Below are 19,041 nucleotides of genomic sequence, written 5' to 3' on the forward strand. Positions count from 1 at the left end.
AGAGAGGGTGGAGGATTCATTTCTGATGACCTGAGAGCACCTTCCTTCCCCAGGCATTGCTGGCCATAAGGAGGAGTTTTTCATTGTCAAGTCCTTCATTTGCTAATTTCTGCTACACAAAAGAGGGGCTGATCGCCCTACAGTAGTCTGACTCCTCTGACACCCCCAGATCATCTAAATATATCTATAAGTGGAGTTCTCATGATTGTCTATTAATGATATGTTTCTTAATACTGACTACTGGGCAGCCCTGAATCAATGGGACTTGGGTGCACTGATGGCTCCTTCAGAAATGGCAGTGGGGGATGATGGGAAGGCCATCTTGGCCACAAAGGCTTCAGTGGTAGCCCGAGGGATTAGATTATCAGCAGCAACCTGCACAAGAAGCAAAGTCATACCGAACACTAATCTCTCTCCTAGATTAGATAGAAAGCAGCATTGGGGAGATAGCAGGAAACATTTTCTAAAATTGGTTGTACTCTGAGTTGGGGAACCTGTAGACCATGGGGATGGGGAAGTGCGTCACTGGCCCGTAATGGGGAGCATGACCAGCTACCACGGGAGGCCCAGTTACAGTGACCCAGTATGTTCTAGCTCTCTCAGGCTCGCTCTCTTTGGGCTCCTTAGTATTACAGAGCTTTGCTACTTTATGCTCATGTGTCTCCCTTTGCTTGCGGAAGTCCCTGACTCCGGGAATTTATGTTTTTTTGCATGGGACTGAGGGGGCAGAAAAGGGGGGGTTGATGCTGTTGTTGACAGTGAGCTTAAGTCTTCTACAGATGTTGCTCTTCATTTTTAACCAGAGCATGAAGGAGAAAGTGTTGACTTTTTAACTGGCAAGACCATACTCTGAAGTTATTTGACCCTTGCACATTCTTAACCCTTCAGAATAGTTTACTTAAGTTCTCCCCCACTTCAGAGCCAGCATATAGGATAATTCTCCGGGCTTCTTTTATTCCGACAGGTAGAGGAGTGGGGGGTGTTGATGTAATCCCTGGCTTATTTAAACCTAAAGGCCTACTCTTAACGGAAGAGAAAAGGGAAAAGCAACTGTCCAAGACCCGCACCTTGGAAGAATGCTATTCATCTAGTATCCAGAGGGCAGGAAATGTGTCTGTGGATGAACCAAGCAACTCCTCCCTGAATCTCAGTGAAAAACAGTGTTTGGGGTTTGTCATAGTTTCTAACATATTCTGGAAATAGTTTCTTTCCCGAACAAGTGGATGCCGGCATCGCTCCTCGCAAGGAATTTCTCTGGTTCCAGTAGACCTTCCATCTTTACTATCTGTCCAGTTAAGCTCTGCCGTCAGAAAAAGGACTTTGGGCGGAATGATGTATTTGTTGTTCTCATCTGAATAACCAAAAATTATCTGTGTGTAAGGATCCCAGTTCAGACAAGATCTATCATCACTAGATTTAGAAAAATTACTTTTTAGATTTTAGCAGACTCCCTTTTACCCTCCTACTCTAGAATTGAGATACTTCTGACAGGTTTTCGCTTTATCCTAATGATAAGATCTGATGTCACTAAGAGGTCAGAAACATATGCAAAAAAAAAAATTTTTAAATATTTTCTGATTGGAAAATTACCCTGAGATACCTTTATTATATTTCCACGCCATAAATGATCACACGTGCTTTGAGTCATGTTGCTGATTCCAGGAAGGTGTTTGCACAAGTTGAGAAAGTAGAAAGGGCCAGTTGATGCATGCTTTAGCTGATGGCATTGTCTCCTCGGATGCCAAGGCCCCCTTGCCTTATGCATGTGGGGCGGCCAGAATGCCGCTCCTGAATTTGTCATAGCTCTCTCTTCTGAGACTGTACTGCTCCCCTCCTCGGCCCCCACCCTTCTACAAAGACCCAGCAGCAGCCCTCCAGAAATTACTATCTCACAGACACTCCGGAGGGCTGCATGTGGATAGCTCAGCCATCATTTTAACCTTGGCGTTCCCCTTGAGAGACTAGAGGAGTGGCAGGCCGGGACCTAGAGGAAGGACATGGAAGTGGTAAGGGGCTTCAGGGGTCTGTGGGGAGATGAGCTAGCCCTGCACAATATCAAGTGAGAGGGAAGCATCTATAAACCGCCTCTCTCGTGTTGTACTGTTCCGCCTCTGTTTCTGCCTACACGCCCATTCGAGTGCTGGCTTGGCTAGTCACCCCGAAGGGAATGCTGCTGGAATAAGAATCACCTACCTTTATTTCGATCTTGCTTTCCTCCCCCTTCCTTTCTTTTCCCCAAAATTTATGAATGGAAGTTGATAAGCAGAGTTTGAATTGCCTAAGGCCGTCGGTTGCCTCTTGATTTTTCCAGTCTCTGCGGAAAGGGGGGCAAGAGACTATTCTACTCTAATCCTAGACCTGTATCCGTTTAACAGCTTTATATTACTCAGGACATTGTGTTCGAATAAATTGTGAAAATAAGTGATTCCTAGTGCTCGGGGCATAGTCCGTGAACTGATCTGCCTGTGTCTCTCATAAATTTTCCATTTGGATGATCAGAGCAGAGCAGAGGTTTTTTAGGCTACAGGCAACTGGTTGACCCTGGCTGACCCTGGGTACGTGGGAACTTTGTCAAGGGCTTCACAGCACGGAGGAGAAGAGCTAGTTCCGTGGGCGAGGTCTGTCTTGAGTTGGTGGGAGCTCCTGCTCATTATTTTTCTGTCAGTGCTTCTGTTTTAACCACATTGGCAGAGTTTTATCTTATCCAAACAGAGATACCACAGCAAAAGAAAACTAATTTGGGCAATTAGAATTGGTGGTAAATCTGAATTATGTGGAATATGTTCAGAAAGATGACATTATATTACTTCCGTGCATGGAAAGGAATCAGAATGGCTAACACCTTGCTGCCAGGTAGGGGGTCCTCAGAACCTTCTGTGCTAAAAAGATAAAGGATAATTTTAATTACCACCCTTGCTGAATAGATGGGTGCTGTTGGTGTGCTTAAAATTTTGTGTTTTTAAGTTACAAATTTTTCGTGCATTTGAATTGGCCATTATTTGACCAAGCAAGGTATTTCTTTTTAAAGATACATTTTCTGTTTATTCCTGTTCAAGATGCTGCAATATCATATTGGAACAGATATCAAATGTTTGAAGCTGAACTATTTAGCGAGGCCTTGTCCATAGAAATAGTTTGGTTCCAACAGTTCGGTGTCATGGAAAAGAAGGGTCTTCAAGCAGTGGTCTAAAGCCCTGAGGAATAGCCTGAGGTGGTCTCTGAGAGGCACCTTGGCCCATGCCTGGGAGGCCGAGGTGACAGGGGCAACTTAAGGCAGTGAGCTGTATGCCCTCTTGCAGTCTTGCTTTCCCCTGCTGTGTGTTCAGTTGCATAGGCAGGTAGAGGCCCAGCCCACACGGTACAAAATGAAACACCAAGTGTAATGTCGAGGGTAGATGGATCTTGGAGTTCTCGGAGAACAGAGATGGAGAATTAGCAGTGTATGGGTTGGAAGCACACTGCCTCGAGTTTAGTAAATGCTCAGAAAGTATCTACCAAAGGTGATTGGCATGAAATTAAGGTACCAGCTTCGAGTTAGCTGGGCAGAGCTCAAAGGCCTAAAGATGCAGGACTGCCCATCCTTGTGAAGCCAGAAGGTCTCGGGATAGTTACTTAGTTTTCCTCTGATGGAGCAAACCCAGAATCTGACGCAGAGTAGAGGAACAGTAAAAGTCATATGAATCTGGAAATACACCTCTCTTCCAGGCATTTATTTAGAGTTTCCTGGCATTGGATTGTTTGTAGGTCAGTATTGCAAGAGAGTGCACATTTTTACATAATCCTGTGGTTGGAAGCAGCATTTCCTTACCAGTTCACTGATTACTTCACTAAGTAAGGAATTAGTCAGAAGGCTATTGAAAAGTCTTTTGTTTTCATTGTTCATCAGAGACTCTGGTGGTTTGCCTGCATTTTACATCATTGGTGGGTAGATCTCCCCTGTGGAATTCTTAAAAGAAGGGTCATGAAAGTGTGTGAACTTTAGCTGGTCTGTATCCAGGATGAAGAGAAGTAATCTGTTTGGGTGATCAGCCATCTAATTTATGAGCGTGCCCACTCTGCGAGGTCCAGTAAAGGATTCAGAGAGAGACCTGGGGAGCCACTCTAGGAACCAAGACCATAAAGCAACGTTGAGTTGGGTTGTCCAGAGTAATGGCACTCACCAACCTAGTAATTCAGAGAATCTTAGCTGAGCAGAACCAAAATTATATTAAATACATTGACCGATAAGTCTAATTAATCAGTTGTGATTTATTGATTGTTCTATGGTAGAGGGTAGAAGTCCCACTTTCATGGAATCAAAAAGTCCAGTTAAGGAAGTAGGGTAGAAAGAAACCACTGAGTTAAATAACCCTCTCCACACTAACAATATATGCCAGTGGTATCTGGTCATAACATACAGGATGTAATCGCGTCATCGTTAATCATCACTTGGGAGGTTTAAGTCCTGCCATGAGTTCACCAGAGAACAACTTCACTAAAATGCTGTCTTCATTGGAAAAGGCATCGCCAAAGAGGAGGAGAATAGGAAGTAGCTGACATGCGGAGAGGAGACACTGGAAGCAGAGTTGTCCGGATGGTTCAGAAATGATGGAGAGCAAGGACTGGTTGCAGGATGAAGAGAGGGCAACTCAAGTAGGAGGCAGAGAGATAGATTGAAATTTAGATTCCCACCAGACGGGAAGGTTCTACCGCCGTGAACTACTCAGAGTGCAATCCCTAGAACAGCAGTACTGTAGCCCATGGGAGCTTGCTAGAAATGTGGAAGCTCGGCTCCCAACCTGGACATAAAAACTCAGAATTTGGGGGTATGCAGTCCAGAAATCTGGTGTGTGTGGGGGGTTCTTTTCGATTTTTTTGTTTTTTGTTTTTTAAGTGTCCATTTGATTCCCCTATAGGCTACAGTTTGAAAACCACTACTACAGATAGTTCGGACTTGGTTCCAAATGACGGTGGAGACCCTTGGAAGGCTCTGGAGTGAAGTGGCGTGTTCTTTAGTGAGCTAGCAAACCAGGGCCTTGGGGAAGTGGTCTTCAGCATGTACGTTTCTTCAAGCGTTCTCACTTAATAATTCTCACTCACCTGCTGGTCACCACCTGCGCGATGAAACCGCCCCAAATTGCCAGTCATGGAACTGTGGGAGCCGAAGTCATAAACTGCTCTTTGAAGTGGTTTCTGAAGGCTGAGGGTAGGTCTTGTCTGGGTAGTGATGTGGTAGGCATCGATGGTATATTTCCATAAGTAGGGGTTTTATTTTAATGTGTGTGCTTTGCCAAAAGTTACTTAAATCAGCAACAATAACGAACACCTATATGGTGCTTTATAGTTTAAAATATAGTACAATGGACTGATTGGAAATTTGTCCATCACTGAGCCACATGCAGCCACCGAATGAAGTGTGAATGAAAAATTAGAACTAATATTTTCCTTAACAGTTTTTTGTTTTGTTTTGTTTCGCTTTTTACTGGACCATGTACCTATAGTAAAGATAATCTATTTGGGGGCCCCTAGGTGGCTCAGCAGTTGAGCGTCTGCCTTTGGCTCAGGTCATGATCCTGGGGTCCCGGGATCAAGTCCCACATCGGGCTCCCCACAGGGAGCCTGCCTCTCCTTCTGCCTGTGTCTTTGCCTCTCTCCCTGCCTCACTGTCTCATGAATATATAAATAAAATCTTTTTTTTTAAAAAAGAATCTATTTTAATGTTCTGCAAAGTAGCTACTATCGAATCTCAATTTTATAGTTGGGAAAGCCAACACGTGTGTTTGTCTAAATTCACACTGCAAGTAAGCAGCTGAGCTAGGATTTGAACGCAGGCAGTTTGAGTCCAGAGGCTTGAGCCACTACACCATGCAGGTGAGGGTGTGGGCAGAGAGCTACCAGAAGGTTAAAAACAGCCACTGACAAAGTACCACAAATAGGCTTTGACTACAGTTAAGTCATGCCCCATTTCATTTGAGGTTCTTAAGCTCCCAAGTCTTTTTTTTTTTCTTCTCATTTGTGGCATTAATGAATCTATTTAGATAATGGATTTCTACATTTAAAGAAACCAGCATCCTATCCAAATTAAAATTGTTGGCCCGCAGCCTGTATCAGAGTTGCAACTCATCCTGAAACTCTCCCTTGCTTGGTCTGTACTGTCACCTTTCCAGGTCATTAAGAACAAAAGGTTTGTGAACAGATTAAATACAGGCTGTTTGTGTTCTGCTTTTTGAGCACCTATGCCTGTTTCGATGCAGACTGCATGGTGTTGATTGGAGTCTGTGCCCGTAGATTTTTAGAAATAACACATGCCGGAATTTAGCACCTTCTTACAACAGCACAACCGTGTTTGAACAATTCCTTTGAGAGGACCCTGTGCTATTACACCAAATATTTATAAGTTTATCTCACCACACTGCCTGGCATTCTGAGTAAACCTGGACAGAAGTATGGAGATCAAAGAATTTAATAACCAAAAAAAAACCTCCTTTCACGCTCTATCTGCCATCAAATGAAAGTATTAGTGAAGTGGTATGGAAATCCTCTTTAGCATGCCTGCAGCCACCAGCCATGCCACTTAAGATTTAAAACAATGCGACTGACTGTTCAGAATTCACGGGATTGGGTTGTATGCGTACGTTAGTGTATTATTTCCAAGTTGCCAGTTTCCCCCAGATTAGCACATTTTCATTTCGGTTTTATTAAAGGAGTCAGAACATGAAAGGGGATTTAGCACAGTGGAGATGTCAACCATGCTTCCTTGCCGTCACGGAGTGGCTTGTTTGGTTCAAGGCAGCCATGCATGCGAATCCAGCAACGTGACTATAGGACTAAAAGTCAAGCCAAGTGGGATTGATAGAAAGGAAAAGACAGAAATACAATGATGTAGTGAAACCACAGCTCTCTCGCCCCGGGTGGGAACTTCCAGTCCTTGATTTGATTTCATATGGCCCTACAGTCACAAGAAACACGACACAGCATAGTATCAGCTACACAGTAAGTGCTTTCTTATGGCATTACTGAAATGGCTTGGATGAGCTCAGCATGGTGTTAAGTGTTGTAGGGACGCAGCCAGATACAGGAGACCCAGCCCCTGATCACCCTAGGAGGTACCGACTGTCATGGAAAGTGATGATTTTCCATGAGAGTGCACTCTGTCCCATCAGAGTGATGGGATGGAAGAAGGCTGGAAACCATTGGTCCAGGAATTTACATTCTAGGATCCTTTTACCCAGGATCAGCTCAGACTGCTACCCCAAGCCAGGAGGTGTGGGGGCTGGCTTTTTTTTTTTTTTTTTTTTTCACATTTGGTGTGATCAACCTGAATGTTTCCATCTAAGCAGGTTATGTATTTTTCCCACAATGGAAGGGAAATATTGTTTTGTACCTTCTCCATTCAAAGTCAGCTACCTGGTATTTGCTTATCTTTAAAACTGTCAGGAGAACTTAGCATAATCTTTGGAAAGAAAAGAAAAGTAAGAAAAGAGGGACAATAATGATGTTGATAGCTGGTTGTAAAGTGAACAATTCAGTTTACTGGTCAGTTGTTTTGTGTACACAAGATTGAAAAAAGATTCCTTGGTTGCTTATCCCTGAATGGACTTGGTCACTTTACCATTAATGTGGGTACATTCTAATCCTCTGATTGGGGAGCAGGATTTCTCTCTAAATAGAATTAAGTAAGCAAAGAAACAAAAACGCAGCTAGAGAAATAGCAAACACAATAGCAGCTGCAAAGACATGCTCAAGAGCTGACCTAACCAGGACCACAGGCTTTATTTACAGTGGTAGTAGGTGCATGAGCCTCCTGGAAATCCAGACCTCAGGTATGAGCTCTGTAGGTACTTCTTTTGGGGTTGGGCACTGGAAGTAATAAAGTGACTTCTGAGTTTCTGGAATCAGAGCAGCAGCTACATGGGCTGCTTCAATCCTGTGTGGGGTCCATCGCTAGCATCTGACCTGGATGGAGTCAGAGAGACTCAGTTCTTCTTACTGAGCTACACATGCACTGAGCCTGGACAAAATGGGGATACACAAAGGAATGTTGTGAGCCCCCTAGCCGTTAGCTCTTACAAACTGATACAAAAAGATACAGGAAGTCTTATGTGTGGGAAACCATCATTTTGGTGTAATTACACACTAGATTGGGAGGACCAGCCTGAGCTCATGGGAAGAACACTGGTAAAGGACAAGACAGTCATATGGGCCATGACTGGGTTGGGGAAATGGAACTAGAACAAGAATACTTTTATTCTTATGTTTGAAAACCTTTAGAAGGAACAATCCATACATCCTTAACGTTGGCTTCAAACAGCTGACTGCTGGTGACGATAGGCTCCAATGAGCAGGCAACGTTTTCTTCCTAGTTAGGTTATCTCTTGGTATCATCAAAGACAGAGTTGGCCTATGTCGCCATCTTGCCCAGAATGGGCAGACCAGATTCTGGGTGGGCAACAGGCACAGAGCCTGAAACCTTTGCTGGATGACCAGGCCACTACGTTGGGCAGATGAGTGAGGGTCAAGGTTCCTGATGCCTTGCTACTTTCCTGAAGTCCAGGGTAACAGCCAGGGACAGAGGATGACAGCCTGCTGCCACACCCCAGGAGTGGCACCTGATGAAGAAAGCAGCAGATGGGGGAAACCAGGAGGAAGTCTGGTACCGTGTGGTGACTCTGAGGTACCAGATATTGATGCTTCGATGATGTGGTGAAGTAAAAGAAAGAGCCTCAGCAAAGCCACACCACTGTCCTTTTCAGGGGCCACATTCCCTGTCAAAACCCTCTTGATTCTGTCATTTTCAAAATGAGAAGGAAGGATAAACTATTATTCCCACTTCAGATACTGCCCTTGTTCGTGGCAGGAGGTCACTCAGATGGGCAACACCGTGGACACATAACCTATGTGGGGGCTGTTCCAATCATATGGTCATGACATGTCAAAAAAACTTCTTTTCCATAAGATGTTGAAGACCCCTGTAAAAGGAAGGTATTCTCTGATGTGTTGAATGCAGACTCTTCCCCTTGCCCCCTGGCTTTGACACAGATGAAAGTGCGTGGGACAGGTTGGCAGTAACTTGAAATTGCTCTCTGAGCAAAGTGCTGCTCCAATCAGAGGCAGGAAATGTTTATTTGAGCTTTATGGGGTGAGTCAGTTTGCTACAGCTTTAGGTCACTTTAAACCTGGCACATCCTGTGTCGACCAAATCATCATAGTTTTTAATCAATTGGAAACAAACATCAGATGTATATGAATGAAATTTAGACCTTCTCAACCAGCAGACTATCATGTGGAATTTTTACCATTTGGCCAATTCTGATCAGGTTAAGACTTTCCTACCTGAAAACAAGTGTCTCCCCTTTGACCCAAAGTAGGGCAGACTCTACCCCACATGGCTTCTAGAAGGACTCTCCTTCTCTGTTAGCTGGAGGATGAGTCTCCAATAAGAAGAAGGATGTTTACTGTGATGAGGGCTTGCTTTCTTTGTGGGGAAATAAAACTCTTTCGGTTAAGTTTCCCAGAGTGGTTGGATCTTGTCTTTGGTTCTACCAAGGAGGTGGAATCGAGAAGAGGGAGGGTTGCCTGTTGTTCTTTCTCAAAGATAATGAAACGTTTAGGACAGTGGAAATCGGGAAGAAATGGAGTAACTTTAGGCTGCCTTCTTCCACTCCACCTTGTACTCTGCTTCCAGAATAGCTTTGCTTCAAGTCAGCTTTAATCATGCCATTTACAACTCAGAAGATTTCTAGGGTTCTTTGCTTCCTACCTGTGTTTTTAGAATCACCTCCTCCCCACCCCACCCCCCACCCACCAGGGCCACCACCAATCTGTCTGCCTCCTACTGACATCCAGAGTTTATGCTCTGTTTCCTAGATAGCAAGTTATTTTTTTTTTTTTTCACCTGCTCACTCCCATCCTCCCCATTTCCAGCTGTGGTGTCCCTTTTTGCTTACCTCTTCCTTTGAGAGGGTGTCCCCTGCCCACCTCCTAACCCTAATTCAGATCCGTGTCAACCAAATTCCTATATAACAATGGCCAGTTCCACCAGGACCTGGGAAAAAATAAATGTTAGGTTACAGAAAATAAAATATAGAAAGGGTTTTCCCATGACTGTTTGCTATCATGATCTTCTGTACGTGTGAAGGCCTGGATGACAGATGATTCTCTCTCTCTGGCAGCTCAAAAAGTAATGACCCAGATACATAGGTTTCACAATCTGATTCGATATAGGAGGGTTTTTCACATAATAGAATGTTCTGTGTTGCTTTTTTGTGGTTTCCCGTGTTCAATTCCTACTTCTTAGAAACCAAAGCCGTGGCTTATGTCATCTTTCATATCCCCCAGGCACCCACCCCAGGGCTGGCCACCCAAGAAAGACCTGTTGAATCGAGAGATTAAGTGATGTAGATACGGAGGGGACAAGGAGATGTCACAGAGGGTGAAGTGAGGACCCATGATTCCCTTAGATGAAGCATCAGAGAAATTGTTCATCCTGTCGCCAGTATTTCAAAGGCTGACGGTTCCACATCCAGTCTTTTGTTGGGCACTCATGTGCAATTGATTCAAAAGCGATAGAATCTTTGCACATATAAACAGCTAGCAAATGATGGAGAATGTGCGTCCAAACAAATCCAACTGGCAGGACATGTCGTGCTGCTGAGAGGAAGCCTCTGGCTATCCATCACACCTTGAAAGATGAACAGGGCAGGCCTAGTTTTCCCTTCCAAGGTGGGAAAGGTTAGTGCTCTGGGAAAACAGAGCCCAATGGGAATTTCAAATACACGGTGTGGCCCTTCCGGCTTGTAGGTCATGATTAACTAACTATTCTTACCCTAAATGGCCATGACATATAATCTCTTTCCTAGTTTTATTATTTTACTTACTATCACAAGACCGTAACTTTTTCGACATTCAGGTGAGATTAAGGGAGGCGGAGATAGAAGGCTTTTAAAATCTTTGATTACCTCAGAAAACATATTTGCTTACTTTACCAGGAAGTTGGGTTTTTGTCTTGTTTTGTTTTCTACTGATGCCAAGAGGGGATTAATGAGTAGCTGCTGGGTTTGCCAGCTTTCTTTTGATTTCAGTTTATGTAATTAAGCAGTTCCCAGAATGACTTGAGGTTCTCACTCTGCATCAAAACACGCTTCTCAGATGTGTTAGGTGTGGAGGTCAGAAACGATCCAAACTCACTGGACGGAGGGAGGGGGGAGTGAAAAACGGATCTTGCTTTAACATCGGTCCCTCCTATTTAAAAAGCGTTGATTCTGCTTTGGGGCCGTGCACATTGAGGTATATGGAGTCGAATGCAGGTCACAATGGAAGTTCAGAACGAGCTAACGTTAGAATAACTCAAAGTGAGGTTAACAATAGAAATAACACAGGGAAACCAGCTCTGGTTTACTATTGAATTTCCAGCAACTAGAGCTTTGTGCATGGTGAATGTTCAAGAACTCATGCATTTGACAAAGACATACTAGTAACCCACTATGTGCCAGGCTCTGTTCTAGTCACTAGAGGTCCAGTGAGGAATTAATGACAAAAATCCCTCCCTCGGGATGCTCACATGGAATGAATGTCGGGTGAACAGATTTTTATTGAGTGTCTCCTTAGTTGTGGAGTTCAGAGCTGGGAGTGGGGGCATGGGGGTTGCTAAGAAGAATAAACTGTGTTCCTTAAGAACTGACCATCTCACTGGGAAGTGAAGACACTGCCCACAGAACAAAAAAAAAAAAAAAAAAAAACTGCTCAAAGCTGTAACTGAATACAGGGCAGGGTGCTGATAGAGACAGAACCCGGCAGGGTGGAATCGATCAGAGTGGACACTCATCTCCAGATTCCGCAGGCAGTAGACTCTCTGCAGCATGCCGACATGTCTCTACTTCCCGAAGCAGTACGAATTTGCAGCTACAAAAATCAGAGTTCCCTTTGGTTCCATTTCTCCCTTACGATGATTGTTTTTAAAGTGAATCACAGCAGCTTTTCTTTGGGGGTCAGGCTAGTTCCCTTATAAACTAATAGGGAAAAATTCCCAATAGTTCATGGCCTCATGAAACAGTCACACAGCTGGGGAAGAAAGACATGAATGAGTTACACAAGTAAAACCTTTACTGTTCTGAATGCTACGGGGGGAACATAGCATATAATAAGGAGATTTGACCTTGTCAGAAAACTTAGGGACAGCTTCTTAGGAGAAAAGATAGCTGTACTGGAATCTCAGGGATAAGGAGGGATTAAACAGGGGAAGGGAGAGGGGAAACTATCCAAGCAAGGAGAATGGCATGAGCAAAGGCCCTGTGGCAAGAAGGAATTTGCTATTGGGACAGAGGAATAAGGGGTGGCTGAAGGGAGAGGACTCAGAAGAAGATAGATGACGTGGATCATAATAGGCCATCAAGCATATGGAGGTGTTTTCTATTTATTCCAAGAGTAATGGGAAGCCCTTAAAAGAAAAATCTGGTTTTTCTTTTAAGAAGAGAAGAGGGGGGAGGATTACACTCAGATTTTCATTGCAGCAGGGTAACTGCCTGTAGCGTGATCCGCATTTGCTAAGGGGACCAGGCCGTGTGGGCAGCATTAGTAAGAAGGCACTCAGCAAGAACCTAGACAAGAGGTGATAATCCCATGGGCCAGAATGGTGGCCATGGGCGGGCAGAGACAGAAAGTAGACAAATGTCACAGGTACCGAATAATCAGTACAAAAGTACAACAGGGAGAAGCAATGGGGCGTGGTGATGGATGTAAGGGATGAGGGAGAGGGAGGAACTAAGAGTGACTTTCAGGCCTCTGACTTGTACACAGGCACCCTGGATGAGGACCAGTTTGCTGGGGGAAGATCACTGAGTCAGCTTTGCACCTGTTGGGTTGGATGCTGTTGAGGCATCTAGAGGGAAAAGCCAGAAACGCAGCTGGATACATGGGTGCATGGCTCGGGGGTGGGGTGGGGAGTCTGATGTGGAGGTTGACATTTGCGGGTCACCGGTGCTGAGGTGTGGTAGACACTTGTGGCTGTGGATGAAACCACTCAGTGAGGACAGACTGAGGAAGGGCGGGGGTCGGGGTGTCTAGAACCCGGCCCAAGGGATTCCAGCACCTGATGGCTGTGCAGAGAAGCCCGGACTAGCAGGCCCAAGACAACCTGCCCAAGGCGGGGAAGGAAACCAGCTGAGAGCCAAGGGAGTCAAGTCCTTTGGAAGAGGAAGCGATTAGGGGAAAATACTGCTAAAAGGACAGCAAGTGAAGACTCGGTGATGGTAGAGGCTATGCTGCCATCGGTACCAACGGGAATAGGGCACCTTCACGGAGCACCAGTTGCAAGCCAGGCAATTTAACGTACAATCTCATCCCTGTAAGGGGATGTAGACCCACATCTAAGGTGGGCCCTATATCACCCACTTCTTACAGATGAGAGAACTGAGCGCAGAGATGAAGTCCTTTGCCGAGCCCACATGGCCAGTAAGTGGCAGACCCCTGTGGCGGCTCTTCTCTGCCACTCCACGGACCCTGTTAATGATGTGTGTCTAGGGTTGGTGGGATAAAAAGCGGCCAGGGAGCGGGGAGGAGTGTGGGGTATGGGGAAGCGAGGTTTTCTCCTCTTGAAAGCTTGGGATTCTTTCAAACACAGCCGAGCAAATACAACGTTGTTGCTAAATCCCAAGCCCAGGCTGGTGACCTCGGGAGGGCATCCCAGCGGTTGTTTCTGACGGCCGGGCTCAGCTAGGCCAGGGCAGGGCTGGCTGCAAGACGCAGCCATGCTTGCTGGGAAAGGCTGCTTGCCCCCCCGTGTGCGAGGGCCCTGGTTCTCAGAGTGGGGTCTGACATCACCTGGGAACTTGTTGGAGACGCAGATTCTCGGATTCACCACCCCAGGTCTTCCGAATCAAAAACTCAGGGGTAAGGGCAAAATCCGTGTTCCAACAAGGCTTCGTGCGACCCCGATGCCAAGCTTGAGAACTCGTGCTCTTGGTGGGGGACAAGAAGAAGACAGAAGAAGAAAAATCTGAATGACGTATAGTCCGTGTGCCTCTCAGACACCTTGGCAGAGACCAGGAGGGAGAGTGGGGCTGAACCTGGGCTGCACTTGGCAGTCCCATGGGGAGCTTTGCACACTACCGCTGCCTGAGGCCCACCTTTGCACACTCCCCTAAGTGTTGGGCCATTGGCAATGAGGATTTGAATGGGGGAATGGGCGATTGAGTGAATGGTTGGCAAGGCAGCCTGGGTCCTTTTGAGCCCAGAATCGTACTCTGGGGAGAAAAACGGGGCAGGCCTTGAAGGGGGAAGGAAGACAAATGGAAGGGCAGCTAGACCGCAGGCCCACTGTGAGTACCAGAGTAGTGTGGAAAAATCTAGAGACTGCTGGGGGAGGAGTCTGAACTCCTAACAACGCTTAATGGTGGCCATACTCGCAAAGCAATGCCAAAGATAAATTAAATATGCCATCAGGACTGCTTCTTGAATAGACAAGGATCATGATTTTTACTCAGTCTTAACAGAGATGTCTCTAGTAATTTTGGTTGAAAACGATATGCTCACCCCCTCCTGGCAGCTTCACCTAGACTCTGTCTGGATGGTAAGAAGGTGCTCTGACCCTCTGGCCTCTCCAGCGTCACTGTTTTCCTTTTGCTCCTTGAACCTTTTTCCTCCACGGACCCACTCAGCTCTCACCTCGGCAGTGTCACTCTGTCCCCAAATCCTGGGATTGGTTCGTGCTCCCCACCCCCACCTCCTTGCTGCCTCAGGCCCTAGCTGTGTCCAGAATCCTCCGTGGCCCCCAGTTTAGAGAGCCCACCTTCTCTTGCTCTATCATCTTTAAGGCACTCTGCTCCTGTTTTATTTTCTTCATCCGGCCCATTTCCCCATCTCCACCCCTGGATCGTAGGTTCCACAGGAACAACAGCGCTGGCTTGACAGTCTTTGCCTCCCACCCAGTACGGTACCCCACTCCTTACGGGCTTAGGAAATAGTAGTCAAGAAACTGCCAAAAGTGCCTTTCCATCCGTCTGCTTCACACATTGTCATGGAGTGCAGAGAAAGAAGGCCCCTCCTTCTTTAGAAGGTGAGGTGTGAGTGTGGTCGGGCCATTCAGAAGGCCACCTTGAGGAAAGAAATCGTAGGAAATGTGGCAGGATGGGAACCCCAGAAGGCACAGCCTCCAGAGTGAAAAGTGGCCCTCACAGAAGGGGGCACTCGCAGCCCCATTAGTCTGTGAGACTTTGTAGTACTTTCCCAGGGAGGTGCCTTCACACATTACCACCCACTGGGGGGTTATTTTTTTTTTTTAAAGATTTTATTTATTTATTCATGAGAGACACAGAGAGAGAGAGAGAGAGAGGCAGAGACACAGGCAGAGGGAGAAGCAGGCTCCATGTAGGGAGCCCGACGTGGGACTCGATCCCATAACTCTAGGATCACGCCCTGAGCCAAAGGCAGATGCCCAACCGCTGAGCCACCCAGGCGTCCGCCCCCCCACTGGGGGCTTAAAACAAAGTGAATCTATTCTCTCATAGTTCTAGAGGCCAGAAGTCTGGGACCCATGTCACTGGGCCGAAACCAAGGTGTCTCCTGGATCCTGCTGTCTCCTCAGGCCCTCGGGGAGAGTCCATCCATCCTTCCCTCTTCCAGCTTCTGGTAGCTGCCATGTTCTTTGGCTTGTGGCCATGTCACAGTCTCCGCCTCTGTGGCCTTGTTGCCTTCTCCCTGCTTCTCAAGTCTCCCCCTGCCTTTCTCTTCTAAGGACACCTGTGATTGCATTTAGGGCACCCCCTGGTGATCCAGAATAACTTCCCACCTCAAGATCCTTATCACATCTGCAGAGTCCTTTCTTTGCTGTCTCAGGTAACATTCACACGTTAAGTGATTAGGACGCAGATAATTTGGGGGAGCCATTATCCAACCTACCACACATATAAAGGTAACTGGAGCCTCCAGAGGGAGAGACTTACCCAAGGCCACGTTTCAAGGTCATCACAGAGATCAAAGACCCAGGTCTCCTTTCTGTCGGTTTTGGGCTTCGCCCACCGAACTAAGCTGATGTTCATAAAAGTAAAAGAGAGAAAGAGATTTCAAATAACACCACGTACCCTAATCCGTGTGCTGTCTGGATTATCTCTCTTCTGTCTTGTCATGATTGGGTGCTACCGGGATTCACCTACCACTGCACCTTCTTCCCCCCTGACTTCAGGCTCAGGACACCCTCTGGCTTGGGTGGGCAGTGGCCGTGGAATTACCTAAATGGCATTTTCTGCTCTCCTTTCAGGACCGCCTCTTTTTCGTCATGGAGTATGTAAACGGTGGAGACCTCATGTTCCAGATTCAGCGCTCCCGAAAATTCGATGAGCCTCGTTCCCGGTTCTATGCTGCAGAGGTTACGTCAGCCCTCATGTTCCTCCACCAACATGGAGTCATCTACAGGTAGCTCTTCCCTCCTCCTGCCTTCCCTGAAAGTGAAAAAACTAAAGAATTCTCCAGACACTTGAACTGACTTTGGCTCCTGCCCAACTGGTCTCTTAGCAACCCGCTTTAGATTAGTTGTTTGTTCTAATTTGCTCACAGAGGACTTTTTTGGGGGCTGTTTATCACTGTGAATGTTAATATTTGAATAGCCTCAGGAGATCTGACCTGCTGTTTGTGCCAGTTTTGATCGAAAGCCCAAGCATGGCATTTTAGAGGCTTGGGGCCCAGCAACCTTGGAGTGACCTTCATCTCTCTCTCTCTCCCCCACCCTCTTCCTTCAACATCAGGGGCATTCTCTTTACTTTTTCCTCCTGTGCCATGAACTTCCTCCCCTTCCCCACCTCTTGCCACTTCCTGAGTTTGTTTGGCTTGGTAGTCTCCAGCAGATAGAATCGAAGGAGGAGTTGTTGCTGGGGGTGGGGGTGGGGGGGTCCTCTGGGTTTATGATTCGAGGAGGAGGGGAAGGGAAGGGGAGCTAGACAATATCCAACAGGAAGTTACTGCAGATCATCCAGTCCCTTACTGCCGTCCTGTCCCCCTTCCAAGAAAACATGGAACACACACACACACACACACACACACACACACACACACAAATTTTCCAGTAAGGGAGCAGGGCTATTTACGCAGGCTCTTCTGTGAGGTCAGGAATTCTGGGAGGAGTAAATATTTATAATTAGCAACAAGGACACTAACGTTCCTTAAGATTTTCTCAATGGCTGTCAATTTCTTGACTCGGTTTTTGCTCCCCCCACCTTTTTTTTTTTTTTTTTTTTCAGTTGGGTAGAAGAATAGCTGGTTGGGTTCAACCCAGAACTTAGTCACTAGAACCTTCCTGACCCTCTCCTGGGAGCAGTGCTCTGATTAAATGCTCATCGAGGGGTTCTGACCAACCCTCACTTCCTTTTTACTGACGACTCTTAGTTTCCTGAAGTATGTGTCTCTCTGCTCAATAATAGTCAGTGCCTCCCCCTGGCCTACACAATACAGTCTGAACTTCACAGCCTGCCGGTCACGGCCCTCCACACCGCGTGTGTCCAGGTGTTTGCTGCCTATCGCTGCGTAACAAAATACCACAGACTCCAGGGCTTCAGACAGAACCCATTTATTATCTCTTGGCTTCTGTGGTCCAGGAGTTCAGGCACGGTGGACCCTGGCCCTTGGCTTGGGACCTCTCTGTTGTGATCAGGGTGTCACGCTGCATGCTTGTCTAAAGTTTGGGATCCTCTTCCAGGCTCACGTGCTAGTGGGCAGACCTCAGTTCCTTGCAGCACGCGACTGGCTTCTCCAAGGCGAAAGCCTTTCAAAGACAGAGCCTTTCCTGCTTGGAGTCTCTAGCTTCAGGGAAGGCTTGGACCCTCTTTTAATAGGATCACTTGATTAGATTAGACCTCCCCAGGATAATCTCCCAATTTGTTTAACTCAAATGATTAGGGACCTTTATTTCATTTGCAAAATTCCTTTGCCCTTTAACGTCACATTATCACAATAGTGACATCGCATCACCTTTTCCACGTTCTTTTGGTTATTCCAGATGAGATTGTGCCAGAGTGAGACTCACTGGGGCTCCACTTAGGTTGTGTCTGCTACAGTGTGGCACACCTTTCTCTCCTCACTCCTCACAGCACCTTGTTTCGAGCCCACCAAGGCTCTTCTTTTTTCTCAAACTCACCTGCCAGCTCCCAGGGTGCCTGTGCTTATGCCCCCCTCTGCCCTCCTCTGTCCAGCCCAGAGGCCTCACACAACACCGCCTGCCTGCCCAAAGCCACAGCAAGTTTCTCCACCACCCACACTTCCATTTGCAATCTGGGAATGAACGGGGTTTGAGATTTTTGTTGCTGAGCCTACCACCGTCCACCTTGTGTGAACGTTAGGCATCGCTGTGGATCCCCCACTAAGTTACAAACTCCCTTAAAGACCTTTTTTTCCCTTAAATCCCTCAATCATCTTATTTTCCATGCTCTTCTTGTCTTACACAGAGTAAATAGTCAACAAATGACCATTGACTTCAATTACTATGAAACCCTAATCTCTGCCCCCGAAACAACCTACAAGCCAGTTCGAGAAACAGGAGCTAGGTATATGAAGAGCCCACCCATACTACAAGCAGTGCCTTGTTAGGTGCCAATGACAGGAAGAAGGACTGCTATCCTTTGAGACATCACCCCCACTCCTCCCCCATTACAGTGGGTGTAATCATCCAGCTTACTAGCAGGGATTCAGAGACTTCTCAAGTAGCTTGCTCAAGACCCTACATGGTCAGTTGCAGACCTAGGAAACCTAAGTGACTGATGAGCTCATGCTCTACACCATGACACCTGTCACCCTGCCGTTTCAAGTCCAAGTCCAAACTCTTTGGCTTGTCATTCCAGGTACTCTAAGACTCACCTCTCTCTTACACGTCTATGTCTCCCCTTTCTGCTTCCCTCTCATCACACCTGTGAACATTTGTGCTCTGTCAGCTTCCAGAAGCCATACTTTCCCCTCCCTTCCACCCACCCCTCCTTCCCACCGCCCTGACCAATCTTCTATCACCTGGCCCAGCTGCTGCTCCCCACCCACCTCCATTCTCTAAATACTGCTTTTCCCCGGGGCCTTCATCCCTCCTTCCTC

At 46.6% G+C, this 19,041-nt stretch overlaps 1 protein-coding gene and 1 long non-coding RNA gene across 4 annotated transcripts in view; one reads left to right on the forward strand and one right to left on the reverse strand.

The window, feature by feature from the left end:
* The window catches only part of PRKCE (protein kinase C epsilon), a 485,512-nt gene that overhangs the window by 382,633 nt on the left and 83,838 nt on the right, over nt 1-19,041 (forward strand). For all 3 annotated transcript variants that reach the window (XM_077915271.1, XM_077915273.1, XM_077915272.1), the window contains exon 11: nt 16,232-16,386. In XM_077915271.1, the coding sequence (XP_077771397.1) occupies nt 16,232-16,386 (155 nt within the window). The remainder of the gene's footprint in view (nt 1-16,231; nt 16,387-19,041) is intronic.
* LOC144324073 (uncharacterized) lies at nt 15,060-16,438 on the reverse strand. Its single transcript, XR_013389458.1, has 3 exons — nt 16,203-16,438; nt 15,918-16,002; nt 15,060-15,714 (listed from the first exon to the last, which is right to left on the reverse strand). It is a non-coding gene; the product is annotated as an uncharacterized LOC144324073 (long non-coding RNA).

This window comes from Canis aureus, chromosome 11, assembly GCF_053574225.1.
Source record: "Canis aureus isolate CA01 chromosome 11, VMU_Caureus_v.1.0, whole genome shotgun sequence".
Classification (NCBI taxonomy): Eukaryota; Metazoa; Chordata; class Mammalia; order Carnivora; family Canidae; genus Canis; species Canis aureus.